Genomic DNA, 26,288 nt, shown 5'->3' with positions numbered 1-26,288 from the left:
GTCAATCAATTCCATATCATTGATCCATGCTCTAAAATCTTCTGCCGACGTCGACAATCTAGTCGCACCTTTTTCGTTCTTCCATATGCAGGATTTCATTAAAATCCCCCAAACAACAAAACGGCACCTGGACCAATCCTGCAATATAGCTCAATTCATCCCAAATAGAGGCCTTCTCAGCTCTTTCATGAGGTCCATACACCAAACAGATAGCACAATGAAATTATCTTTTACCACAACTCCTTCTACACACAGTCATCTATCTCCTTTGTAGCAATTAGTCATTTTAAAAACCCCCTCATCCCAGATTAACAATAACCCTCCAAAAGCCCCAGTTGAACTTACAAACTCCCAACATGCTCTGTCTCTACCCCATATACGAGCTACATCAAGATTATTCACAAGTTCCTTCTTTGTTTCTACTAAACCCAACATATCCAACCTAAACTTACTTTTAAAATTCCTCAACATACCAACTTTTCCTGAACCTCCCAACCCTCTAACATTCCATGAACTTAAAATCATTTCATAAAATTAGTACACACTTGTTTACAAGTTTTTGGGCAGCTTCTTCGTATTTTGTCTTTCTACTTCGCCTGCCGTCGCTTCAGAGCAATAGCTTCATTCTCCTCCTGCAAGATAGCCATGATATCCTCCTCATCGCTGTACTGAGCACCTGACTCTACAGCTAATTTCCAAGCCTCTTTGTTCTCAGCCATTTTCGCTTCCCATCTTGGTCTTTGTTCTTCATTGTGATGGTCAGTATCACCCTCCAAGTCAGCCCCCAGCCCTGGTTCAATTTATTTACAATTGTGATGGTCAGTGTCGCGCTGTTTCTCCTGGGCACTTCCAGTTACCGCAACCAATTCCTCCATCACAATTTCTCCCTCCTCCAGCCCCAAACTTGTACCGCTACCTATATTCTGCTCCTCCTCTGCTGCGTCACGGCTTGTAACACTATCACTTCCATTGCCATTGCCTGCACCTCCAGTACCCCGTGTTATGTCTTCTAAGTTACAGGATCCCCATTGTTCTTGGACCGGTACTGTGGTCATGCCCCTTCCGTTTCTACACCGCCTTCCTTCTCCCGCGTCTATCAATCCATCTCCGTCTCCAACCTGGCCTTCTGCAGGCATCCCCGTTGCCTTCTTCCGCACTACCTCCGTCGGCGCGAGCTGCTTGCCACGATCTCTTTCTGGTCTGATGTGAGATGCAGCCCCTGCGACCTTCACTCGTTCAGGTTCAAGCCTCTCCGCACCCACGATCTACACCCCACCATCTCGGCGGGTTAACAAGGCGGCAGATTTCCCCACCGGCAACGAGATCTGTCCCTGGCCATCATCTCTCCTTAGTGGCCTCCCAGGCTCAGCCTCGCTTGTCGCAGGACTTGGCGCGAGGAAAGCAGCGTGACCCGTCCGCTTCTTCTCATTCCGGGTCAAGGTGGTTACCGGGTCAGCTCCTACTCGGTTTGGGTGGTCCGTGCAAGCCCTACTCGCGAGATCGCGATCCTTTGTCCCGGCCATTGTAGCACGTGTGTCGCCCAGGGCATAAGGGGCATGATGACTTGACGTCATCCTCACCTTCCTCCAGCTTATCACCGGCAGTCTGCTCAGGGTTCCAAACTTCATGTTAGCAACTAAGCACGAGGGTTGCGCTCGTTGCGGGACTTAACCCAACACCTTACGGCACGCTACCCGGTTTGGGTGGTCCGTGCAGGCCCTACTCTCCCTTTCCTCCTCATTTCCTTTCCCCCCCTTAATGGGCTTGTTGGATCCTAGCCCAATTCCATTTCTTGTTCCAGCCCTGGTTTGGTTACCGTTGCATACACAATAATCTTGAGATATTGTTTCCTCAGAATCCACCTCATCATTGATATCAAATGATCCCTGAGAATCCTCCCCTGCCTTTAATTTCGCGTATCTACCGTTTCCAGAATAATAATTTGAATTCGTGTGATTCCACTCATTCAAAATCTCACGTGAATTTACAAAGCTACCCTTTGCATGTTCGTCCATCCTATTCTCCACCGTCATGAAGATTACTGCCTGGTCCCAAGCAACCTCCGCCCGCTCATCGCAGTTGTGCAATATGCCACCCTGTTCTTCATGCTGCATCTCTCCTCCATCAGCTTTATACCCGTCTCGTGTCCCTTGCTTGCTCTCCCGAAAGCATTCGTCCCGATATACCTCTCCCCTACTTCTCGTACAAGAACGTCAAACCCACTTGCACCGATTGTAACGTGCATCCATTCATTAATCATATCAAAAACACATGTATCAATCAGTACCCGACCAACGCTGAACGAATTACATGATTCCGTTAGCTTATCACACTCCACCACCTCCCCCCACTGCTCCCTAATTCTGCGAAACGTATCTTTTGACCATGCATGTAATGAGACTCCATAATAATCTAGCCACACTCTTCTAGATTCACTCCTCTCTTTAATAAATCGTTCATTCTAAAAGTATAGGCTTCCTCAGCAAGAAGCACAGATTCAAACGTTATCATTGCTTTATATGCTCCCAACTCCTTTACGTGCATTACGCCTAGCCATTCATTGTGGATCCTTTGCTGCAAAACGTGAAAATTGATCGGCAATTTCGTGCCATCGACGATACTTCTTTGCAACCAAGCCATATTCTCATTCACTATCGGTACTTCAATGCTCTTTGTCCGTCCATTGCTATTGGGATCCTTGTTGGGGGCATTCGATGGCTGCCTCTCCTCTTTCTCTTCTGCTACTTTCACACTTTTTGGTCATGGGTTGTTTCCTCTATCACTTTCTCTGGCACTGCCCTTCACTTCTTTGCCCCTTGTACTCTGAACCACCGCTCTCCTTCTATACTTCGCTTCTCCAACAAACAGTTTTCTGCCTCTCAGTACTATACTATTCATCTCTGCAGCGGCTTTCAGAGCTCCTCCTTTTGTAGTGTATCGCACAAATGCAAACAGATAGACATGGCCATTATTGTTCTTCCGCGACAGATATATGTCGATGATTCTGCCAATCCATTTGAACATATTAAAAAGCTCTCTTTTTGATATATCTGCTGGCAAATTGTCGACGAAGACGGAGAAAGACTCAAGCTCCAACCGTTGATACTCTTCTTTGTTCCAAACCCTGGGATCTTTATCATGTTTATGTGATTTTGCACTCCCCCCTGTGTTTTCCCACCTCTCTTGCTCTCGATCTCTCATTCTCTCAGTTCAGTTATTCATTAATTTTCTTAAACTAATGACATAAAATTATAATTTTTTTTATCAATTTAGTAGATAAAGTTGATAAAAAACAGAGTACACAAAATTATTTATTAAATCAATCATATAATTGTATGAGTTTTTAGTCAAATTCGTTCATGAAAGATTGTTCATTTCTTAAATTGGTCTTTAATTTTTTTTAATCAAATTTATATTTTAAAGATTTTAAGTTAATCATGTTGGTTGGTTTTTTTTGTCACTTTTTTTATTGACGATGTAAAAATTTGTTAATGTGGCATATTAAATTATACCACAGCATATATTTAGGAGTTTTAATTGCTGTTAACATGATAAATTTATGAAATTAGATAAAATCAAAACCTAATTGAAGGGCTGTTAACATGATAAGTTTATGAAATTGGATCAAATCTAAACCTAATTGAGGGAGATCTTGAGGTATTAGAATCCTCAATTTTTAGATTGATTTGATCTAATTTTATAAATTAATCATATTAGTCATCAATTAGAATTACCAAGTGTCTGTTGTAGTATCACTTCACGTGTCACATTAGCAAATTTTAACAATACTAGCAATGAAAGTGATGAAATGACTAACATGAGTAACTTAAAATCATTGAGAGACGAATTTAACTAAAAATTCTTTTTGGAGATTAATTTAAAAAACAATTGTGCTACATGCATGCACATTACTTTTAGCCATTATTTTCAATCACTGTATACAAATATGTATATGAATACAAAATTTAAAAATTAAAAATCAAAGCCCACTTTTACTTAAGTCAACACGCGCTGCACGCTCCTCTTCTCAATTTCAATTACGCGCCCAAAACCCCTCCTCCTTCTCCCTCTCTCGCACGAAAAACCCATCCTCCTTCTTCCTCTTGCGCACGAATCTCCTCCTCCTCTTCTTTACTGAGTTACCGATTTTTGATTCGTTGAATATTTAACCACAAGACTTGTTCAACCTCGGTGAATCCTTCTTCGATAATGTTACGGAGCGCTTCTTCACTTGTTTTCAGACTTCGATCGTAGCTTATTCTTACTCTTCTATGAGGTAAGTGGATTTACTTTAGAAAACTAAACCTCAAAATAATTCGGTAATTATGTGCATTTGATTCTTCGTTTTGAGCTTCTTTAGCTTGATTAAATGATAATGAGTAGGAACCGATGATTAATTCTTGTTGCGTTATCTTGATTTTTTTCGAATTCTACTCAACACATTTCAACTTAGCTGATAGCTTTGTGTGTTCTAGTTCTCTAAATGTTTAAAGCATGTAGAGTTTACTTTCTGTATTATCTTGATTTGTTTTTGGTTTTTGTATTCTACTCGAGAAATTTCAACTTAGCTTATAGCTTTGTATGTTCTAGTTCTCTGAAATTTTCAATGCAAATGAAGTTTACTTTCTGAGAAACGGATGTTGAAGTAGAACTAAAGATCAGTTTCTGAGAATGTTGCAGCATTCTCTTTTTTTTTTAATTTTCATAAGAGGGAAAAAATGAGTTGGAGTCTGTTTGTGATATGAGTTGGAATCTCAATTTAATTTTATTTTTAATTGATTGTAATTGAATTTTTTGTGATATGAGTTAGAGTCTGTTTGATTATTATATTGAATGAATTTGATTATGCTCAGTATTTAAAACATGATATTACAACCTGTTTGATTATAGCAAAGTTGATGTTACCTTTTGCATGTTTGATTATAACTAAATTTTTGTGATATGATTTGGAGTCTGTTTGATTCTGTCCGGGTTTTAAAACATGATATTACATCATGTTTGATTATAGCATACTTGATATTTGATTATTGTATGAGTTTTAACCTTTTTATTGAATTTTGGTTATTTAATTTGCTAGTTTTAAAAAATGCGAAAGAAGATTGCACCAAAATGAGTACAAAGAGAACCAAAAAATAGGGACACTATAGAAAAGAAAGGAAAATTGTGTACAAAAACACATCAAAGAGGATGGAGTGGAGAAAAGTATTTTGTATTTCGTTGTGTTATTTATTTGGCATCTATATTTTGATTATCTTGTTTACTATGTTGTTAAAATTTATTTTCATCAATATAGTATTATGTTGACATGAGATGCGCATCAAACTTGTTGACCACACTTTCTTCATACTACTTGTATGATATGCAACACAAAGGGGTCAATGGAGTTTGGACCCCTCTTGGATTTTTCTATAGAGAATTTAAACCATGATTTGATTTTGATCTTTGCACATGCCTATAATCCTTCGAAGTTTCATCTTCTCACCCCAATATATTTTTCCATTTGTAATTGATGTCGACAATCCAAAGAAGTACAATTGGATTAAGTGTATTGTTGATGACCTTATTAATGGCGTTTTCAACTTCAAACAAGGAGTAGTCTCGAATTTGAATGGCTGTATATATGTGCTTTAGGTATGTTTGATTTCAGCTAATAATATATAGTTGTGTTTGATTATTACTATGCATATGTTTGATTATAATCTAAATGTGATTCATTGGATTTAGATTTTATGCTTTGATAAACAAAAATATGGATTATTTTATTTTGAGAGAGAACCTCAACCACCTTAGTTTTCTTATTAGACAAAAGACAAAAATTTTGAGTAATTAGTAAGAGAAAAAAAAAGTTATCGGTACTTACATTGTTCACTTTTCAAGATTTTATTTTCTATCTATAATAAATGAATTTCACTAATTATGCACGTGTTATACGGGCTGGTTAAGTTAAGGGAGGAGCAATCTGTGCTTAAAGAGTTAGTCTGACCGAAAAAAAAAATGTGAAAAAGACTGCTAAAGTAGAAAAATAACAAAATGGAAAGAAGAAAGTGGTAGACAGTCCTAACAAGTAACAACGACAAAAAAGATCCGAGACAAGAAGATTTTACAAAAATGAGAAAAAATTGGTGAAATGACTAGTTTGGTGCACGACATTCAATATCAAGGACTAAAATGAGCCACTTAATACAAAGTGAAGGATTAATTTGGTGCATCTACAATGATGACATAATAAATGACACGTTGACGAATACTGTTGCGACACGTAGTACAAACGAACACGTAGCCAAATAACATTATGACATGTGACACAACCATCTATGTCAACATGCCATGTGTCACTGATCACCACATCATCATATCATTATACGTGACCAAATCATGGAATGATACGTGTCATTTACCGTCCACGTCATCCAGCCATGTCATTATGTCATTAAGGGAAAATGGATTCGGAATTAATATAGTGCACTTTTCTCAATTTCAGGACGATTTTAGTACATAACGACAATCTCAGGACCATTTTGGGGTTTAAGTATTTGTTTATTATATCAATTTATATCTTATCCAAATTTTTAATAAAATTCCGAAAATGTCCATTGGATTTTCCTTGAACTAATCCGAATTCACCGGTCACTGAAACACAGGCTTCGTGTCGCGATGTCTACTCTACTCCACTCCCACTCTGCTTCTTCCTCCGCCTTCACTCTACCCTCGCCACGTCGTCGTTCCGCTCCAATCAATCCTCTCCCTCGATTCTCTCGCCAAAACGCCATCGTAAGTCAACAACTCACTGACCTAATTCATTCTTGATTTTGTGCAAAGAAAAATGAAAGTTGTTGTTGATTGATTAGTTTGGTGGTTGCAGAGGTGCAAGCTCATAGAGCCGTTGAAGTTCGATAATGGCAGAGCAACCAATCAAACTGAGATGCTTATTGGCGGCAGCGGAACCGCCATTCCGAGTTTTCTTGTAGCGCCCAACACGCGCGTGCAGGATTTGGTCAACAAGAATGATACCCGTCTCAGAATATTCTCCGGTACTGCAAATCCTGCTCTTGCTCAGGTAACCCTTTCAATTTGCAGAACACTTCCGTGCATTAATTTGCAAAGAAATTTGGGTTCTTTTTGTAGATTTAGCTGCTTATTTTTTGGAATTATATTAGGTTGAAAAGAGTGCCAATTTTGGAATAGAAAAGTTAACCATGGGAAAATCCCCTTTGTACTTGTATAGATATAGATATAGAGGATTACTAGAGTAAATTATTCTTATGACTAATATTATGCAAAGTATTCCATTTGTAAAATCATACTACATTCTAGTCTAGTCTCTCCTGAACTTCATGGTTGCCAGACTTGTATTTTGTAAAATGTGACATTGACCTTGTTTATATACATGATGTTGACATCTCTCTAGGGAGGTTAGTATATGTATAACAAATCAAGAACATGTCCTATCTTATTATTGAGTAAACACTGAAAATATCGAGAGTTGAAAGCCGGGAGCTGATACGAGACAAAGAGTGGAGAGTGGTTCAGGTTGTTTATGCAAGATTGGATTAAGGTTTAGGGTATGCGAATTGAGTCCTATATATGTGAATTGGTGTATGTGAAGTTACATTGATCCTTTATCTCTTTATTTATTTCTATTGAAATAATATACAGCCTCATCTTCTATAGCCAATATGTATCACATTAATTTTGAAAGGCAAAGGAAGACCTAAGAAGACCATCCATGAGGCGGTCAAACGAGATCTACATGTAAACGTGTCTCTCTATAGACATGATACATGATAGAGCTCAATGGCGTCGTTTGATTCATGTAGCCGACCCCACCTAGTGGGACAAGGCTTTATTGTTGTTTTTTTTTCTTTGCTTATTCTACTGTAGAACTATTTATTAACATGAAGTCTGATGTGATGTTATTTATTTGTCTAGGAAATTGCGTGCTACTTGGGGCTGCAGCTGGGGAAAATTAAGATTAAGCGTTTTGCTGATGGTGAGATATATGTTCAGCTGCAAGAGAGTGTCAGAGGGTGTGATGTGTTTCTTGTACAGCCCACATGTCCACCCGCCAATGAGAATCTTATGGAGCTACTCATAATGATTGATGCCTGCAGGAGAGCTTCAGCCAAAAATATTACTGCAGTCATTCCATATTTTGGATATGCTAGAGCTGATAGAAAGGTCAGCTTTCAGCTTTTATTTTAATTCTGTAAATACATAAGATATATGCATTATTTTTTCAACTGTGATGAAAGTGTGTACTCTTTGTTGTTCCCCTACTTTGTTGGTGTTTCGTGCAAATTGGGTTCAGTATATGTTGGAAGGATATATGACCAGTAGTGCCCAATACATTTTGGCACCAAAATGTTTCAATAACTAGGATATATAGTATTAGAAAATCTTGCATAGTACATAATCATGTCTGAAGCTATTTTCTCATGAATGTGGGCTGCTGCAATATTTGTTGGAGCTTGTTATCTTATTTACACCTCTCCCTTGGTTAGTTTCTTTGACTTGATAGGATATAGTTCAAAGTGTATACATTTTGCTTTTGGAGTATGAATCTGTGGATATGAAAATACACAACATATGTACTGACAACAATATCCACCTGAAAATGAGGGAAAATATGCTAAAATTACGGACAGAAATATCTACTTGCAACTGCCAAAGAGCAGCTGCTGAAGTCATAAATTCTTAAATTTCTAAATTTATTACCTAGCACTTCTCATACATTGCTATAGAAATGTTATGTCACAGTTCAAGTTGGTGAAAGTAGCTAAAATATTCTTTATCCAAGTCCAGTTTAGTTACATGATCTTAAACTACTCTTCCAGACACAAGGGCGTGAATCCATTGCAGCCAAGCTTGTAGCAAATTTAATTACTGAAGCAGGTGCAAACCGTGTTCTCGCTTGCGATCTCCATTCTGGGCAGGCCATGGGCTATTTTGATATTCCAGTTGATCATGTGTATGGACAGGTAATTAGAGTATATTATTTGGGTCATGTCATTATCATAGACTAGCATGGAAGGATGAATTTTTTTTATTCTTTTAATATTAATGTGCCCGTGAAAGTGCTATATATATCTAATAAGTTGTGGCCGGTAAATAATTTGCTACTTTCTTGTAAAGTTATATTTCAAATCTAATGAAATCGAAACCTTCTAGCGACATGCCTATTTCACTATTTTTATATTACAATCATTGAGGTCTATGATTATGTGGTTCAGGAGATGAGTTTATTAATAGTTAGGATTGGTAAAATGATGTTATTGAATTATATCTAGTACGCTTATTGAAATGAGACTATTCTATAAAAAGATATATGATGTAGTCTCTACCTGTCATTCAGTATGTATATTTGAGATATGCTAATGCTAATGATATTTTTAGTTTGTGTTTTATTTATTTATTTATTTATTTATATGTGTTGCCTAGTGGTTTTTATATATTTTCGTTCATTGATTAATCATATGTTGTTTTGTGACATATTCAGCCAGTTATACTTGATTACCTTGCCAGCAAGACTATTTGTTCAGATGATTTGGTAGTTGTCTCGCCTGATGTTGGTGGTGTTGCTAGAGCACGTGCTTTTGCCAAAAAATTATCTGATGCTCCTTTAGCTATTGTTGATAAAAGGCGACATGGGCATAATGTTGCTGAGGTGTGATCCCGTACTCTTCTTGATTCTAGAATGTAGATGTCTCAATCAAAACAGTTAAGCTCCAGCTTAGTTACTCAAGATATGATATTATGATTATTGATAGAAAGAAATGGAATAGATATATAGATAATTTAGAACTTTCTCTTAATTTTTTTTTGTTTCTTTATTTTTTTATATTTGGATATATAGTCATTCATATGCCTCTACCCAATAACATAAAAACTGAGAGAGATGGTTTATGACAAATGGTTCGGGTAATAAGTGCAAGAGCCTTTATTACCAAATGGTTATGCAGTAAAACCCAAACCTCTAACAAGACCAGTCCATGGCTAGTATGCTAAATCTGGTTTGGGTTTTGAAACACTGCCTAATCTGAGTGATGACTACTTTTTTTACTTTGGAAGTTCGTGCTAAAGCTTATTTTTATATAGTGCTAAACTGAAGTGCCTTTAAGGCATTCTGATTGGTAAAATTCATTTGCAGGTGATGAATTTGATAGGTGATGTAAAAGGAAAGGTAGCCGTGATGGTAGATGACATGATTGATACAGCTGGTGAGTTTTTGTCAAACTTGTTTGGCAACCACAATAATTTTATAATGCATATTAAAGATGAAAATAATTACTCGTCTAGTTCTATACCTAACCGCTTAAATTATATACCACTCCATTCCTTTATTATAATTATTTTCAAGAGCTTGACATGAGATTGTATATAACTTCTAAGATTCTTGATTGTTTGGCTCAATAATTTCTCTTGGATGAAATATGGGAGGATTATCTAATTCTGATCATCTATCTCTCCTTTTTTTCCCCGACTAAATTTGGAATTTCTATAGGAACCATTGCCAAAGGTGCAGCACTATTGCATCAAGAAGGGGCAAGAGAAGTCTATGCATGCAGTACACATGCTGTTTTCAGGTATAGCGATCTTTGTGTTCTATTAATCATGTCACAGTTTTTGTGAATGTACAACTGCAGCCAAATATTATCATTGGTCCTTGAAGTTTTAATTGAGTCCTCTGTTCATCTTTTGGGCATATATAACAAGGGAAAATAAATAAGCTGGCTCAAGTTCTTTTGACCCGTACCTGTTTTTGTTTCCTTTTGCCATTGTGTGCTGTTTATGCATTTCAAATGATTTTTTACGACAAACTTTATGTGCATCTGTTTAGACATTTGTCATCTATTGTGAAAATAAAGGTTGTTGCAAAGTTGGTATTTCTGCAGTTATGAATACTAGCCTTAATCTCTGTTAGGAGTGTTTGAGAGTGGTTTCGCTAGGGATCGCAGTGACTTTATTTTCCCTTTGATAACGGTAGAAAATGTGCTTTAAATGGCACTAGTATGCAGATCTTTCCGGGTTGTGTAGTTTCTCTTTTGTTTTGTTGCTTTTGTGTTTCTTCTATTTGTATAAGTGAATGAGAGTTTTTTTCTATTTCTAACATTTTCACACGTGCAACATTTTTGCCTTTGCAGTCCTCCTGCTATAGAAAGGTTGTCAAGCGGCTTGTTTCAAGAAGTCATCATAACGAATACAATTCCAGTGGCGGAACAGAATTATTTTCCACAGCTAACTGTCCTATCAGTGGCGAACCTTCTGGGCGAGACTGTATGGCGTGTTCATGATGACTGCTCAGTGAGTAGCATATTTCTGTAAAACAATTTTGGTTGCATATATGATATCTCACTGTACATTTCATCCCTCACAATTTAAATACTTGCATGCTTGCATTCGATTTGTACAGTTGTATTCTTCAGATGACTTATTTGTTAATAGATTAGTGTGTAATTGTGTATAACAGAATTTCCTCATTGAATAAATATATGCTGCTTTCCTTTGTTTAAATTCTATGTATCCTTCAGTAAGCAACAACTTTTTGGGAAAATTTCATTCATCTCCCCTTATAAAACCATAGATTGACCTCCCTTAAGATTTAAGTGGTTACCAACTCCTTACCCTTGTAGGACATATAATACTAATCTCATTTTTAAGGGCGATTAATGTCATTTAGACAAATAATGGGGGTCAAGATAAATTTCATCAATCTCAGGGAACATTAGTGTAATATGCACTAATAATAATAGTAATAATTTATTTATTTATTTACTAAGCTTTTTATTTAATTTTCTGTTTGTCTATGTGAGATACAGTAGTGCAAAAGTAAATTTATGTTGCAACTTTTTCCTTTCTTTCCTTTTTTTCTTTCTTTCTTTGTCAGGGTGGAATTGAACCTTATTCCAGTCTGGGAATTGATTGACAAATTGTATCAATGGTACATGGTCATTCCTTCTTATGTGTCTGCAGTAACGAATGGAAGAGTTGTAAAGTGAATTTGTAATAAAACCTTTTTTGTTTAACATCCCTTATAGAGAGCCAATTATGGAGTTTTATGTGCCTATAAAATAAATTGCTGGCAGTTTTGAACTCCAAAATGGAAATGATAATGTGTATTTTTTTCCCTTTACTTGAGTACGCACTCATCTAGTCAAAATGGGGAAGTTTGCCAGTTTAACAGATTTTATTTAATTGTATCATTTAAGCTGTCCTTTGTATTGATAGGAAACATTATTTTATATCTGACAAGCTTAAGAAAACATATTAAGCGTAGTTATGTTGTTCTCCTCCCGTTTTTGCATTTGTTATAAATAATTAAATAGCAATAGGAAATATGCATCCATGCCAAGAAGACCCGAGATATAAGGAGCAATTAACTATTCATATGAATATATGGATTTCATATTTATATTTATAGTTATTCATATTTGTAATCAAAGCACAAATAAAAGTATAAAAATATAGTAATACTTGATTGGTAGTTAATTTTTTATATGTATGAAAAGATTGACTATTTTGCTTTTTAAAAAGGTTGATTATTCTTTTTTGAGAAACTTTATTATTCAGTTTAAAAAATTTAATTATTTTGGTAGTTGAATATTCTAGTAGAAAAATATGTCAAATACTTATAAATATATACAAATATACTAGTTGAATATTTTTTGAAGATATTTGAATGTGATTAGGGTGGGTTTGATAAAATTTATTAGAGATATATTTGTATTTTTCAAAAGCATAAGTGTCTCATTTTCAAAAAATCAAAATTTTTATTTTTTAGATGTCTTTAAGAATTACTCTTATCAAATAAATTAAGTTTTCCTGTTTTCAATCAAATTTTTAATGTGTTAGATAAATAAGTCTTTAATAAATTTTATTATAAGACAATTAAGTTTTAGAAAATGTCCTATTTGATTCCTAACGTTTTAAATTTCCTATTTCAGTCCTATAAAGTTTCAAACGGATTCAATGTTATCCTGCTGTTAAATTTGATTCAAATAATTAATGAAAATTTTTTTACATTAATGATAATAGGTGGTTGATTTTACTTACATACTGAAATCAAGCGTTATATTAACTCTTAAATATGTTAATTATTCGTGTCAAATTTAATTGTTGAACAATATTAAATCTGTTTAAAGCTTTTTAAAACTGAAATAAGATTTGAAACACTAGGAACCAAATTAGGAACTTTTTATTTTTAATATTGGAGTAGTAATGGTGTTTTTCTAAAATGTGGATTGTTAGGGTGTTATTCCCAAATGTGGAGCCGGTTAATTAGAGAAATAGAAATTGGACTCCCAGATTTATTAGAAGTACAGAAATCGGTCCGATTTCTAGAGGTACACAAATCGAACCGTCCGATTTGTGTTAAAAAAATAACGATTTCTAGAGGTACACAAATCGAACCGTCCGATTTGTGTTAAAAAAATAAAAAATTTGAGGTACAAAAATCGGACCCTCCGATTTGCGTAATTTTAAAAAACACAAAAAATTACAATGTTAAGGTATATCACTACTTTTACTTTCATAACAAAAAAAAAAAATAGCCCCAAATTAGTCCCCTTTAAAACAACACTGTCTGCTTTGGAATTTCTTAAAAGCCAATTTGAGTATTTATTCTACCTAAATTTATTCGTACTCTTTAGGGATGGCAATACTACCCGAAGTGCGGGGCGGGTTCTTGGGAGGGGTGGGGCGGGGTCGAGTTTAGGTAATATCCGCCCCTATCCGCCCCGCTATATATATAATATATATAATTTTAATATATAATATGTATAATATATGTAAAATAATTAGTAAATGATTAATAATATTGTATCATATTTAAATTTTTACTTTAATTTATGTTATGCATGTGATGATAATTATATAAATTTTAAAATTTAATTTTATTTATTGGATTTTAATAATTATAGGGGTGGATATCCGCAGGGACGGGTTAGAGTTCAACGTTTTACTACGTGCGGGTAGAAGTGAGACGGGTTCTATGCGGGTTGTTGTACGGCGGGGCGGGGTCGGATAGAGCAAAAACCCACCCTTACCCGCCCCGTTGCCACCCCTAGTACTCTTTATTACATTTATGTAATAAAAGTCATTTTAAATTTGAACAATAATTTCATCAAATACTATTATTGTAACTTATTTTTATTAAAAATTACTTTTAATCTGTTTTATCCAACATAACTCCTACCATTTTTTAAATCCAAGAAAGACAAACATTATTTGAGGAGAGGGAGAGAGAGAGAGAGAGGTGAGTGATTGATCTTCCTTGAGAAAATTACATGGGAATTGCTTATTATATTACAGTACATTCATTTTGTTTCAAGTCCCTCTGACTTGTACAAATCTTCTTCTTCCTCTCAAAACTGAAGCCTAATCCTCATCCTATCTCATTATCAAATAGAGAGCCACTTGAGGAGTATCCACACAACTCTATCACCTTGTAATGAAGCTATTACATATACATCATTGGTTGGTGGTTTTATTGAAGCTGTGTGGAACATTTTGGAGCCTTTTCTGTCCCCAATACTATAATAAGTTAATAACTCCAATAAATTAAAATGATCATAAAGCCTTAGAATCTATTATTCCTAGCTTTGAACATGTTGAGTTGCTAAGCTGTTGAAGCCACTTGATCTGCTTGAATACTCCTTTATGAGTTTATAGAAGAAGGAATCTTCTCTTTCAAGTAACTTCGACGGCTCATCATACTCGGCGATTCTCCCTGCAGTGAAACACAGTATTATGTTAGCAAGCTTCCTTGGAAGTTTAACATATGAAACAATACTTCATTTTGAAAAGTATGAACTTAGATTTTCTGAGATTCATGTTATATGATATCTAGTATCCATGTATTTTATAAACATGACACTTATCTGATCTATACAAATGATAATGATGACCTCCTTAACATGACAAATCAAGGGTGTCATCTGTCAAATGCAGTTTTTATGTGAAATTGATAGTTAAGAGAAGTTAAATAATTTCACAGATTTGACTAAATTGTGATTTAACGATTCTCAGCTATCAACTTTACATGAAGTTAACTGCACCTGAGTTAAGTGTAATTTACCCTATGTATCATGTAAGAAAAAGTGGCTTATTGAAAGAACATATCACATTGTCATGGATTTTTCACATGGTATGGTTGTTTGAATTTGATGTTTCACTGGAAAAGATTCACACAAGAGAATCCATTCCTATATATATATATATATATATGCATACATACCATCACTGAGCACCAAAACAAGATCACTGTCTATAACCGTGTGGATACGATGAGCGATTGTGACGACGGTCCGATCTTTAAACTCGTGACTGATGATCTGCTGTATCACCCCATCAGTTGCAGAGTCCACAGAGGCAGTTGCTTCATCAAGAACTAATATGCTGCTTCTCTTCAGCAATGCTCTTCCTAGGCAAAATAGTTGCCTTTGTCCCACACTCCAATTCTCACCATTTTCTACCACTGTCAAAATTAGCATTTCATTTCATTTTAGTAATCATTGATTGTCACCAAAAAGGCATTGTCAAAATTATCATGGAGAGTTGTTGAATTCAACCTGGGCTATCCAACTTGTCTTGCTTTTCCCTCACTAGCTGACCAAGTTGACATTTATCTAGTGCCTGAAATAAAAGAAAATATATATTTTTTAGTTGATGATAGTAATATTTTATCAGTAAGTAGAGAGGAACTAACAATTATTTACTACTTTGTGAGTAATAAACGAGGAATGCTAATGCGCTCCGAAGAAAGTAAGGAGTGCAGTGCTCTTTGAACTCTAAAGCCTAGATCTTAAATCCTAAACTCTAGATCTGAGCTATTGATATAAAATATAATAAATGGAGAGCTAAGATTTGTTTGATTAACGAGAAATGCAGCACTCCTTAATTAGTAAGGAACATTTAAGAATGAGCCGTAATTAATTAAAACACAAGCTACAAAAACTTCACTTGAAAGGTAAGTAAGAAAATGTTGACAATGATATAGATACTTCAACTTCCATATCATGCACTATAAATGACTCTAATGTATTGAAATATGGATTTACCTCCCAGATTTGAGTGTCAGAGTATAGTTCCAAGGGGTCCAAGTTGCCCCTAACAGTGCCTTCAAACATGGAAGGGTCTTGTGGGATGATGCTGAGCCTTGACCTTAAGTCATGCAGACCTATCTTGCATATGTCCACATTGTCAATCACAATGCTTCCTTCTCTTGGCTCAACAATCCTAAAAATCACCTGAATAAGGGTCGATTTTCCACTTCCGGTTCGTCCTACAACGCCAATTTTCTTCTTTCCTGGGAATGTGCATGTGATGTGTCTCAGAACTGATGGGAGATGTTCAGCATAGCGTATCTGCCAAGCAATTTGTTGTTATATGAATGATGGTGTCCTGAATTCTTGTCACTATACAAGTATGAGGTACTAAAAAAGATATAATTTGAATAACCATTGAGCAAAACTATCCCAAGAGATGTAACATTTGAAAGAATATGTTATAATGGTATGTCATGCATAAAAGTAAACTAGTTACTTTAACTACAAGATTTGATCTCAATATATTATACTGATGCACTTATCAGGTTATGCTGCTTACATAACTAGTCTTTTCTGGACCCTGCATAAAGTATGATACTTTTGAGTATCCATGATTCGGATTTCATCACTAACCTCTAAATTTGTGAAACTTATTGTTCCGGTCGCCGGCCAGTTGCTCGGCGGCCTGCTGTCCTGAATGACAAGTGGTGCCTCACTTGCTATATTTCTGTATTGCAGAATTCTTTCAACTGAGATCATCTTGTTTTCAGCATTGCATATGTTCCATATAACTTGAGCTTGCAACACATTCAAATTGATCCCATATGTTACTGCCAACCCTGCAATGCCTGTAATAGATCCAATGCAGAAAAGAAAAGGAAAATATTAGTGTGTGATTTCATAAATATCTGAGAAAAATTACTTGATAACATGATAGAAAACATGAATAACATTATTAGAGTTGTACTCACTTGGATTGATTATTCCTTCAGGGAGGCTCACAAGCATAACAAGTGAGAAGGCAAAAACAAAATTTGAAAGTATATTCAATCTGAAAGAAAGCCATTCCATTGCAGACACATTATGAAACCATGGCCTTGCATGGCCATCCACAAGATCAAGATTTGTGTGTATGAATCTGCCTTCTTGATCGAAAGCTCGTATCGACGCTGCTCCGGCTAAAGATTCTGCAAAATGGTGGAGGATTGGTGCAATTTGTATCTGTGCTAAGCGAGCCAGTTCTCTTGCTGTTGGTGTGTAATATCTCTGAGATAAACAAGATTCAACTTCAATTAGTATATCAAAGATAATTGGTAACTTACATTCATAACTATAGCCTATTTGATTATTGGTTTAATTTTTCTTGAAATTATAATAGTTTTACTAAATTTTCATTGTAATCAAGTCCTTTTATTGTATAAAAATTTCAATTAGGTTCTTATATTGTAAATTAAGGTATAGAGAATCTAATTGCAAATTAAGCAATAGAGACTGAATTGAAAATTGAGTGAACTATAGACTTTCATAATAGCTAAACCTTGATAATGTGCTTCACAAAGATTGCAACAATCAATGTTGTTTTAACTAGTAATGATGATGACATAGGAACATGAAGAAGGAGAGAAAGGATGACATACTTGATACCATATGCAGACTGCAGTTACCGGAATGAAAATGGCGAAAACTTGCCATGCCACCTGAGACATCACTGCAATAGTTCCCAGAATTTGTATTACAGAGAAAGCACACCATCCTAATTTGGTTGCCATCTCCAAATCTAGAATACTTTGATCTGTAGAGACCTGAAAATAGAAAAGAAAATAGTTATTATTAACCTTCCATTTCACTTAACTCTAATTAGTCCTTAGATACTTCTTCAAATAGTTTGGTGTATCTATATTTCTATCCTGAGACAGTTAAAGAAATAGAATTTCTATGAATGTTTACCCTGTTCAAGATTCTTCCAGTTGGTGTTGAATCAAAGAATGACATTGGAGCTCTAAGCACACTATGCAGCATGCTTGTGAAAAATGTCTGTGCTGTCCAAAGGCCGGTGTATGCAACCAACAAGGCTCGCAGCAGAACACATAGCGCGCCGGAAACAGAAAGAGCCATGTAAATAAGAAGTATGAAATTCATGTCAAATATAGGCTTAGCATCACTACTTGTAGGACAAACCCAAGCCATCCAATAGTTACTTGCAATCTGAAGTATTTGGAATGAAGATTGTGCTAAGATTATAACCGGAACCAATGCTCCTCCTTTCGCAGTTGTCAAATAAGTCCAGTATACTTCTTTTGATATGCTTCCTGTTTCTCTTTCTTCATCTTGCACCAATTTTCCTTCATTTCCTTTCCTCTCTGGTGGATTATCTTCCACTGTGTCATGCTGTTCTTTGTGCATGAGTTTCACATTTGAGTTGGATTCTGCTTCAGCTATGGGATTTTGAGCTGTTCTGCTTGAGTTTTCGACAGTGAGAATTGACTCGAGAGCTTTACTATGAGCACCAACTAAGACTTCAAATCCTATGTTTTGCTTTAGAAGCTCTTCAAATTTTCCAGCTTGTGTAATTTTTCCATTTTGCATCACCTACATTGGATTGTGATCAGTTACTAATATATAAGATTAGTTTCCAGCTTACAAAACAAAAATACTGAAAGAATATTCACATTGAATCTGAATTTACCAGGATGAGATCTGCTGCTGGAAGAAATTCAACTTGGTGTGTAACAAAAAGTATGGTTTTCTCTTTAAGAATCCCCATAAGACACTCCTGAAGCAAAAAAGATGTGGAACAAACAAAGTATTGAAGCAATTATTTCTACAAAGCATGAAAATTTACAAACTATGACAACAAAATCTTACCTTAAATAGGTGTGTTCCGGTATGTGCATCGACGGCGCTAAAAGGGTCATCAAGAAGATATATATCAGCATCTTGGTAAACGGCTCGTGCTATCTGAATCCTCTGCTTTTGTCCACCACTCATGTTGATCCCTCTTTCTCCAATCTCAGTGAGATCACCACAAGAGAATAGCTCAAAGTCCTTCTTCAATGCACAAGCTTGGACAGTTTTCTCATACTTTTCAGGATCATACTCTTTTCCAAATGTGATATTGTCTCTAATATTCCCTGTAAGAATCCATGGAGACTGTGGAACATAAGCTTTGGTTCCACTGATCTTCACTTTCCCGGATTGCTTATATATCTCTCCCAAAATACCAGACAGCAGGCTTGATTTTCCAGAACCAACCGATCCACAAATCGCCACCTTCATTCCTCTTTTAACTTTCAACTCTATTTGATCAATAGATGGAGTTCTAGACTCTGGATCCCAGCTGAATCTCCCTTTATCAATGACTACATCAAATTCTGTTTTGTCCCTTGATACATTTTCAATGACATCATGCTGGATTTCTTCCTCCCTAAGGTACAAAGCGATCCTATCAACCGAAACTTTCCCTTGAGCCATGACATTGAGTAAATCAGGTAGGCTGAAAATAGGATCCTGTAACATTCTAAATGTGGCGAATGCGGATAAGACTCTTCCGGCCGTTAGCTCGATTCCCATTAGCATACAAGCCCAAAAGGTTATCACAGATATGAATGTAGGTGATCCCCAGAAGATAAAAGCAGAAAGTGCTGCTTGTTGTAGTGATTTCAGTAACCAATTATACTCCACTTTCCTCAGTGATTCTAGCCTTTGAAGAAATTCACTATCCCATGCTTGAAGCTTCAAAGTTTTCATGTTTCTCAGAACTTCTGAAGTTGCTTTCATTCTTTCATCTTTGGCTGCCATGATCTTTGCTTGGTATCTTTTCTGTATTTTGGTAAGAGGTATGTTCAGAGTCATCACTGCTAGAGTCGCGGCTAGCGCGGCCATAGAGCCTAATCCAAGATTTGTATGCAAAATGAACACTGCTAAAGAAATTTGTATAGGAAGCATCCAAATCACATTAACATACCAAATGAAATCTGTGATTCTCTGCACATCAACACTCATATAGTTCATTATCTCGCCGCCTGTGTGACTTTGTCGCGATCTATTCGAAAGATGCAGACCCTTCTTATATATATGAGATATCAATGCAGATCTAAGGCGAAGGCCTAATTGCCTTGCGCCGAAAATCCATTGCCTCTGAGTTATTGTCTCAACCATCTTAGCACACAAGAATGCTAGTGAAAGAAGATACCCTGTTTTCAACCCCTGCTTTTCCTTGTCCCCCAAGAAATCAACAAAGTCAGTGATCAAGTATGGACCAACATATGAAGCCGAAGCGCATATTATGGCGAAAAGCGCATTGATTGCTGCTTTCTTCCTGGTGAAGTGATAGATTGCCTTGTAAATAGAGGGGTTTGTAGTTCCATCTTTCTCCTTTACCTGCCTAAGGCTCTCGTCGAAGGCCGAGGTTAGAAACTCGGCCGAGTCCTTGATATCAACATTAGGAATGTCACTTTGCTCAAGAGGCTTCTTGTAACCTTCTTCAAACAATGGATTGAGCCAAGAGAAGTTGATGAGTTGCATCAAAGTAGCCTTTCCATATGGAGATTCCTTTGGAAATTCTGAAGTTTTACCAGGTTTTGAACTCAGAAGTGGTTCAGTTACCTCACTTTTTTGAACTAACACAATGTCACTCTTCCCTCTAATTGAAACAATCAATAAGAATGTTGAAGTAACCAAACCAATGAAATCTGCATATTCTCTTAAACCAATTTGACCCTTTTGGCTAACACTCAATATTGTATGAAGTGATGTTCCAACAATGCACAAAATGAAACTACAAATCCACCAAGCTCTGAGAATCCAAGGAAAGTAAGAACTTGTTCTTGATACCTTGAAAATTGCAATTAGACTCGCACCCCATGATAGAACTTGAATTGTTTCTGATGCAATAGCCTTGAATTTTGAAGTGCATTGAGTCTCATGATTGAAAATGATGAGTGATAGAGTTGCTGCATGAAGAGCTACCATCAAAGTGGTGAGAACTATGCTGATTTTGTAAGCTAAACCATGGTTTGTTGTTATAGTAATCATATCTGAGGGGATTTTGTTCTGCTTGTTGATGAAGTTCAAATTTTTCCTCACAAGTTGGAATAACAATATCAGAAAGAATCCAAATTCCACAGGTAGAATTATATGCTCCAACAAGCATGGTGAATCTACTGGAATCCATGAAGACAAATTCAAACTTCTAATATCTGTCAATGTTTAAAAAAGTTAAAAAAAATTATGAAACAAAAGTTCATTTAAATTAGATAATACAATTATTTCTTAATTAGTATTTAATTTAATCCGTTGTTGAATTGATTTACTCCTTCAAATGTTTTTTGTTTTAGTATTACTAATGGGGTGATACTTTTTTACATTAACATGATATGTGATGTCACTGCTTGATTAAAAATGTTAAGACAAAAAACACGTAAGAGACTAAATAAACTATTCTGACCTCATTACATTACTCCTGTTTATAATTTCGAATATTAAATCAAATAGTAATAATATTGTTACGGCCTAGTCCAAACTGAATGCGAACCGACCCGACACGTAGATCACCTGACCCAAACGAGTTGCCTAGCCACCGATCCGGACACGCGTCCTTGACAGCTCATCACTACAGCTGTATGAGGAACGTGGGTCTTTTCTGGTGGGACCTACTTCTTACACAGTATATATGGGGAGGATCCTACCCCTCCCCAAGGTACATCATATACCACTTTATCCTTTTCTCGTCTGCACACTCAATTAACTTGAGCGTCGGAGTGTCTTTGCAGGTGACACCCCCTCCGCGTCAAAGAACTCGGGACATCGGCTATCCCAACTCCATCCTCGCGACCCGGTTTCAAGCTACACCCCACCTATCCATCCGAAGATCCCTCCAAACCGTCCGGTACCCGAGATACCGAACAAATATACTTTCGGTTCAAACTTAGGCATGTGAATATGTGATGCATGTACATTGAAATTTGATTTTGGTTAATTCATTGTTATTGAAATTATATACATTTATAGTGAGAGTTGATAGATACCACACCTTTCTTTTTGTCTTTTTATTTGGAGTACCACTTTCTTTCATCTTTTCTGCCATTCGTTATTTATTTATGTAATAATAAAGGTAGTAATGTACTTAAATCTTTTTTATTAAAAAAATTATATTTTTGTAAAATTTAAATTGGTTCAGACTAAAATAATATAATTTAAATAGATAAAAATACACGGGAAAGAGTTTGGCGTGAACAAAAATGTGTACTAAAATTCGTAAATATGAAAATACACCTAAAATATTGATTTCAAAAAATAAAAGTATAGCTCAGGTCTATAAAAAACAATCTTTTTAAGTATATTTTGAAATTTATAATTTTTTATTTGTACCTTTATCCACACCAAATTTTTTCATGCGTATAATTCAGTTAAAAATTAAAAAGAAACCTCAAATAGGTTAATTGAATCTTGACCCCACATTTACAAAAGCAATCATCCACTATAAAAGTGAACCCCACATTTTATTAGAAACAGGAAACTCATAAAAGCTTATCACAGAGAATAATAGCAGAGTTATTATGATATACATACATATACATGTACTTGACAAAAAAATTTGAACTCAACTTGATCCCTTCTTGATTTGGCATTAAGCTACACAAACAGAATATTCTCTCTACACACACCATATTGTGCCATCAAACATTGGGAACTTCAATAATAGCCAGACCCACATTTGACTCTATAATTTAGGAAATATTTCAAGTGCACCGAGAAGCACCGGTGCACCAATTATTTTAATCGTTAATTTTAATTAATATATATTATATATATTTTTTATAATTCAAATTAACGGTTAAAATAACTAGTAAACTGGTATTTTCGGTGCACTTAAAATGTTTCCATTAATTTATATGCATCTTAATGATTACTTCATCAATCACACGTTTTGAAAAATGATTTTTGTACCAAACTTTTACCTTCTCTCCTTCATTAAAAAACCTATTCCAACACAGTTTTATTTATTTTGTGCTAATATAAATATATATATTGATCATGGGATCTGACCAGGAAAAATTATAGTAATATTAAGGAATTCTATTAATATTAAGGGTTAAGTACGATTTTAGTCCATAAAATATAGGTCGAAATTTTTTTATTTTTAATTTATTTTTTTGTGCATATAAAATCGTCTCTAAGAATTAAAACCAAATTTTAAAATCGTTCTTTTTATTTAAATCTTAAAATTTTAGATCAAATTACCCGTAACCAAAAAATTATAAAAGAAAAAAGAAATAAGAGAAATAGAGTATTTCTGCTTCTACAAAGAGAAGAAGAAAAAGGAAGAAAGAAAGAAGAAAAAGAAGTTGTCCACGATCCACTTCTGCTTTCGCCGCCACCTCCATACTATTTTGGTCCCTAGGATAAGGACGATTTTAAAACCAAATTAAACATTATGGATGATTTTGTATGCAAAAAAAATGTTGGGGACGAAAAAAATTTTAATCTATATTTTAGAAACTAAAATCGTACTTAACCCTAATATTAAATAAATTTGTTAATTGGACCACTATTTATATAATTTTTAAAAAAATGAAAATTAATTAAAAATAAATAAATGTTATTGTATTATTAAATAATGTTTGATGTAAAATTAAGCCCAACCTAAAACTATAAGAGTAGATGTAGATTTGATGTGTGTCTAGCTGTTTCTACCTTATTGTCCCTTGAGTGGGTTACATCACGAATAAAAAAAAATACTTTGAATTTTTAATGTCAAATAATAGTGACCTATCTCTATCATACACAATTAACATGATAATGAATTAATGATTACCTCAAAGGAGTTTATGAAGCTTCTCTTAATTAAGGAGTTAATTGACATACATTGAAACTCTCAATAAATTTTGTATTATAATTCAATTGAAACTGTTTTATCATTTACTATTATTGATAATTTATAATTTATTATAATTAACATCATTTGAGTAATAATATAAATAAAAGATTAAAATTTAATCAAAATCTTTAATTTTTATTTTATTCATGTAAGTCCCATTTCCAACCTAACTTTCACTAATTCTAACCCCATCCTTTTAATTTAATTATTGATAAAGACCAACTTAATTATTGGTAAAATAATGAGACAGCTTTGGCATCACGTCTTATATATATGTCCAAATGCAAATTAGATACAAAACAAATAAAACCGAAGAGAGTAGGGAAAAAGTTAAAATAAAATCTATGGCTGAAATAGCCATGGTTTTTGTTTTCTTTTGAATTTTTAAAGAAGCACCAAGTAATCAAGTACACAAAATTATTGATATATATCCATGGAAAAAAGGCAATAGCACACAAAATCTCAAATTATATAAATAAAAAAATTTACCAATAATAATAATCATATTTTTTTTTAGAAAAAACAAATAATAATAATAAAATTGATATCCATGAATCTATGCAATTGGACAAAATTTGAATTAATTATTATTCCTGGCAGATACAAACATGTGGCTTGTCATGTATTTTCATGACCAATTGTTTTCAAAGACGTGGAACCTACTAAGAAAGCACTCTTAAAAACTAAAATTAATTATTTAATTCTAATTATTAAGTGTTTTACTTGGCTTTGTATACGTCAGAAAACCACAAAAAAAAAGGTTTAAATATTATTTGTTAGAAATAATTATAGGATATATTTTTCTTTAAAAAAAGGTTTAAAAGATAATCTTAAAGGAAGGCCAAAGTTACTGAAGAGAGTCTTTTAGTCTTTTATTTTCCAATTCCCATTTTTTTTTTTAGTGTGTGTGGTTTCTTTTGATAGAGACTAATCTTAGGATTATGTAAGAAGAAAAAAAGGTACCACATATTATTAATAAGAAAATTATCACTAACTATAGACCATATATTTAAGACCATATATATATATATATATGTGTGTGTGTCTGCCCTTTCACTACAACGGAAAAGAAAATAGAGTTTAAATATATACTTAACAATAATAGTAGTATATAATCAAGTGGCTGTAACAATTATATATATAAAAAATGACCATGTTAAAAATTTAAATGAACTTTTTGATGATTATAAATGTCATATTACTGATATTAGTATTGCTATTTTTTTAAAAAAAAAAATCAAGAATAGACATCCTTTATCTAGAATACAAAAAGCTTTTTCAAAATGATAGAATTTTAGTTAAGAAATTAAAATGATGACTATGCTTTACATACTCATTTTCAGACATCTCTCAATATATGATCTGTAGATAACTTTTAAATGCGAGACAATTCTCATTGTTTGAATTAATTTTTTGAATTAATAATTTAAGTTTACTTAATTTTAATTCTAATATAATATTGAGGACAATGAGCATAGCTTGATTCCTTCTTCAAAATCTTGCCTTAAAGAAAGAAGAATAATCATATGATTATCATCATCATGGTCAATAAGGTGAATGACAAAAAAACATGCACACGCAGGAAAGTTCATCAAGTTAAGCACTTTTAAAAGTTAAATAAAACTAATGCTAATTTATGATAATATATTACTTAACTCCTATATATATGCAGAGAAAAGTAAAAATTTACATGCAGTTATTTTTTATACATTAGATAATAATTTAGTCAAACTTATTAAATTATCTAATGATTTTCAACTATTAATTTACTATACAGAAGATGAGGCTTCAATTATAATTATTAGTCTCTTCTTTTCTTTGTATGTATTCATGTAATAATATTTAAGAATAATATTAGTAGGAGCTAATTAATAATTAATGACATATATATAATACTTACTTGTTGGACTAAGTATGTTGTAGAAGTAGTCCTCCTCCAAAGCCATGCTTGCTTCCGAACTTGAAGTCCAAATTGTTCTCTATTATTGCTTCTGTAGGAAAACAAAATAATGTTACACACACACACATATATATATATATATATATATATATATATATATATATATATATATATATATATATATGATTGGTCTAAGAAGATCTCTTTGTATTATAATCTATATTATGTACACATCATGCAATAATAATACTATATATTATATATAGTAATTACTAACTAATTTACCACACACAAGAGAAGTGAAAGGTTGAAATGGACATAGCAAGAAGAATTGCTATAATAATATAATATACTTTGGACCAAGCCAAAAGAAGAGAACTATATATATATATATTGGACACTTGGACTGTTAGATGCTTGTCACGTGAAAACACATAATTGAATTTTGGCAGTAGTGTATGTATGA

General features: G+C 34.2%; 3 protein-coding genes across 6 annotated transcripts; 1 reads left to right on the top strand and 2 right to left on the bottom strand.

Annotated features, from left to right (window-relative positions):
• Positions 1-2,760: 2,760 nt before the first annotated feature.
• LOC130961173 (uncharacterized) lies at positions 2,761-3,201 on the bottom strand. The gene has a single exon (XM_057886907.1). It carries the CDS (start codon positions 3,199-3,201, stop codon positions 2,761-2,763), a length of 441 nt encoding a protein of 146 aa, XP_057742890.1.
• Positions 3,202-6,580: 3,379 nt separating this feature from the next.
• LOC130960154 (ribose-phosphate pyrophosphokinase 1) lies at positions 6,581-12,280 on the top strand. 2 transcript variants are annotated; one of them, XM_057885458.1, is made up of 9 exons: positions 6,581-6,771; positions 6,863-7,057; positions 7,930-8,178; positions 8,835-8,978; positions 9,497-9,664; positions 10,148-10,217; positions 10,502-10,583; positions 11,142-11,301; positions 11,885-12,280. In XM_057885458.1, the coding sequence occupies exons 1-9, from the start codon at positions 6,655-6,657 to the stop codon at positions 11,921-11,923; spliced, it is 1,224 nt and encodes a 407-aa protein (XP_057741441.1). In that variant the 5' UTR covers positions 6,581-6,654; the 3' UTR covers positions 11,924-12,280. The 2 variants fall into 2 exon arrangements, with proteins under 2 accessions (XP_057741441.1, XP_057741442.1); XM_057885459.1 differs by lacking the exon at positions 11,885-12,280 and having other exon boundaries at positions 11,142-11,712.
• A 1,985-nt stretch (positions 12,281-14,265) lies between these two features.
• LOC130960899 (putative ABC transporter C family member 15) lies at positions 14,266-25,913 on the bottom strand. 3 transcript variants are annotated; one of them, XM_057886413.1, is made up of 11 exons: positions 25,823-25,913; positions 18,909-21,241; positions 18,730-18,816; positions 17,991-18,632; positions 17,681-17,845; positions 17,015-17,309; positions 16,677-16,891; positions 16,056-16,361; positions 15,567-15,630; positions 15,233-15,472; positions 14,266-14,725 (listed from the first exon to the last, which is right to left on the bottom strand). In XM_057886413.1, the coding sequence occupies exons 1-11, from the start codon at positions 25,866-25,868 to the stop codon at positions 14,592-14,594; spliced, it is 4,527 nt and encodes a 1,508-aa protein (XP_057742396.1). In that variant the 5' UTR covers positions 25,869-25,913; the 3' UTR covers positions 14,266-14,591. The 3 variants fall into 3 exon arrangements, with proteins under 3 accessions (XP_057742396.1, XP_057742397.1, XP_057742398.1); XM_057886414.1 differs by having other exon boundaries at positions 18,909-21,205; XM_057886415.1 differs by having other exon boundaries at positions 18,909-21,202; positions 25,823-25,907.
• Positions 25,914-26,288: the final 375 nt, after the last annotated feature.

Source organism: Arachis stenosperma, chromosome 2 (assembly GCF_014773155.1).
Source record: "Arachis stenosperma cultivar V10309 chromosome 2, arast.V10309.gnm1.PFL2, whole genome shotgun sequence".
Lineage (NCBI taxonomy): Eukaryota > Viridiplantae > Streptophyta > Magnoliopsida > Fabales > Fabaceae > Arachis > Arachis stenosperma.
Note: the sequence above shows the minus strand (reverse complement) of the source record. Positions and strands in the feature narration are given on the sequence as shown.

Bases quoted from the DNA above. Each gene is read 5' to 3' on its own strand.
- LOC130960154 (XM_057885458.1), top strand. From the start codon at position 6,655: ATGTCTACTCTACTCCACTCCCACTCTGCTTCTTCCTCCGCCTTCACT. The intron at 6,772-6,862 runs GTAAGTCAACAA...TGGTGGTTGCAG, and splicing joins TCTCTCGCCAAAACGCCATC to AGGTGCAAGCTCATAGAGCC. The intron at 11,302-11,884 runs GTGAGTAGCATA...TTTCTTTGTCAG, and splicing joins GTGTTCATGATGACTGCTCA to GGTGGAATTGAACCTTATTC.
- LOC130961173 (XM_057886907.1), bottom strand. From the start codon at position 3,201: ATGAGAGATCGAGAGCAAGAGAGGTGGGAAAACACAGGGGGGAGTGCA.
- LOC130960899 (XM_057886413.1), bottom strand. From the start codon at position 25,868: ATGGCTTTGGAGGAGGACTACTTCTACAACATACTTAGTCCAACAA. The intron at 16,892-17,014 runs GTGAGTACAACT...GATCTATTACAG, and splicing joins TGAAGGAATAATCAATCCAA to GCATTGCAGGGTTGGCAGTA. The intron at 14,726-15,232 runs GTATGTATGCAT...GTTTCACTGCAG, and splicing joins TGTTTTGGTGCTCAGTGATG to GGAGAATCGCCGAGTATGAT.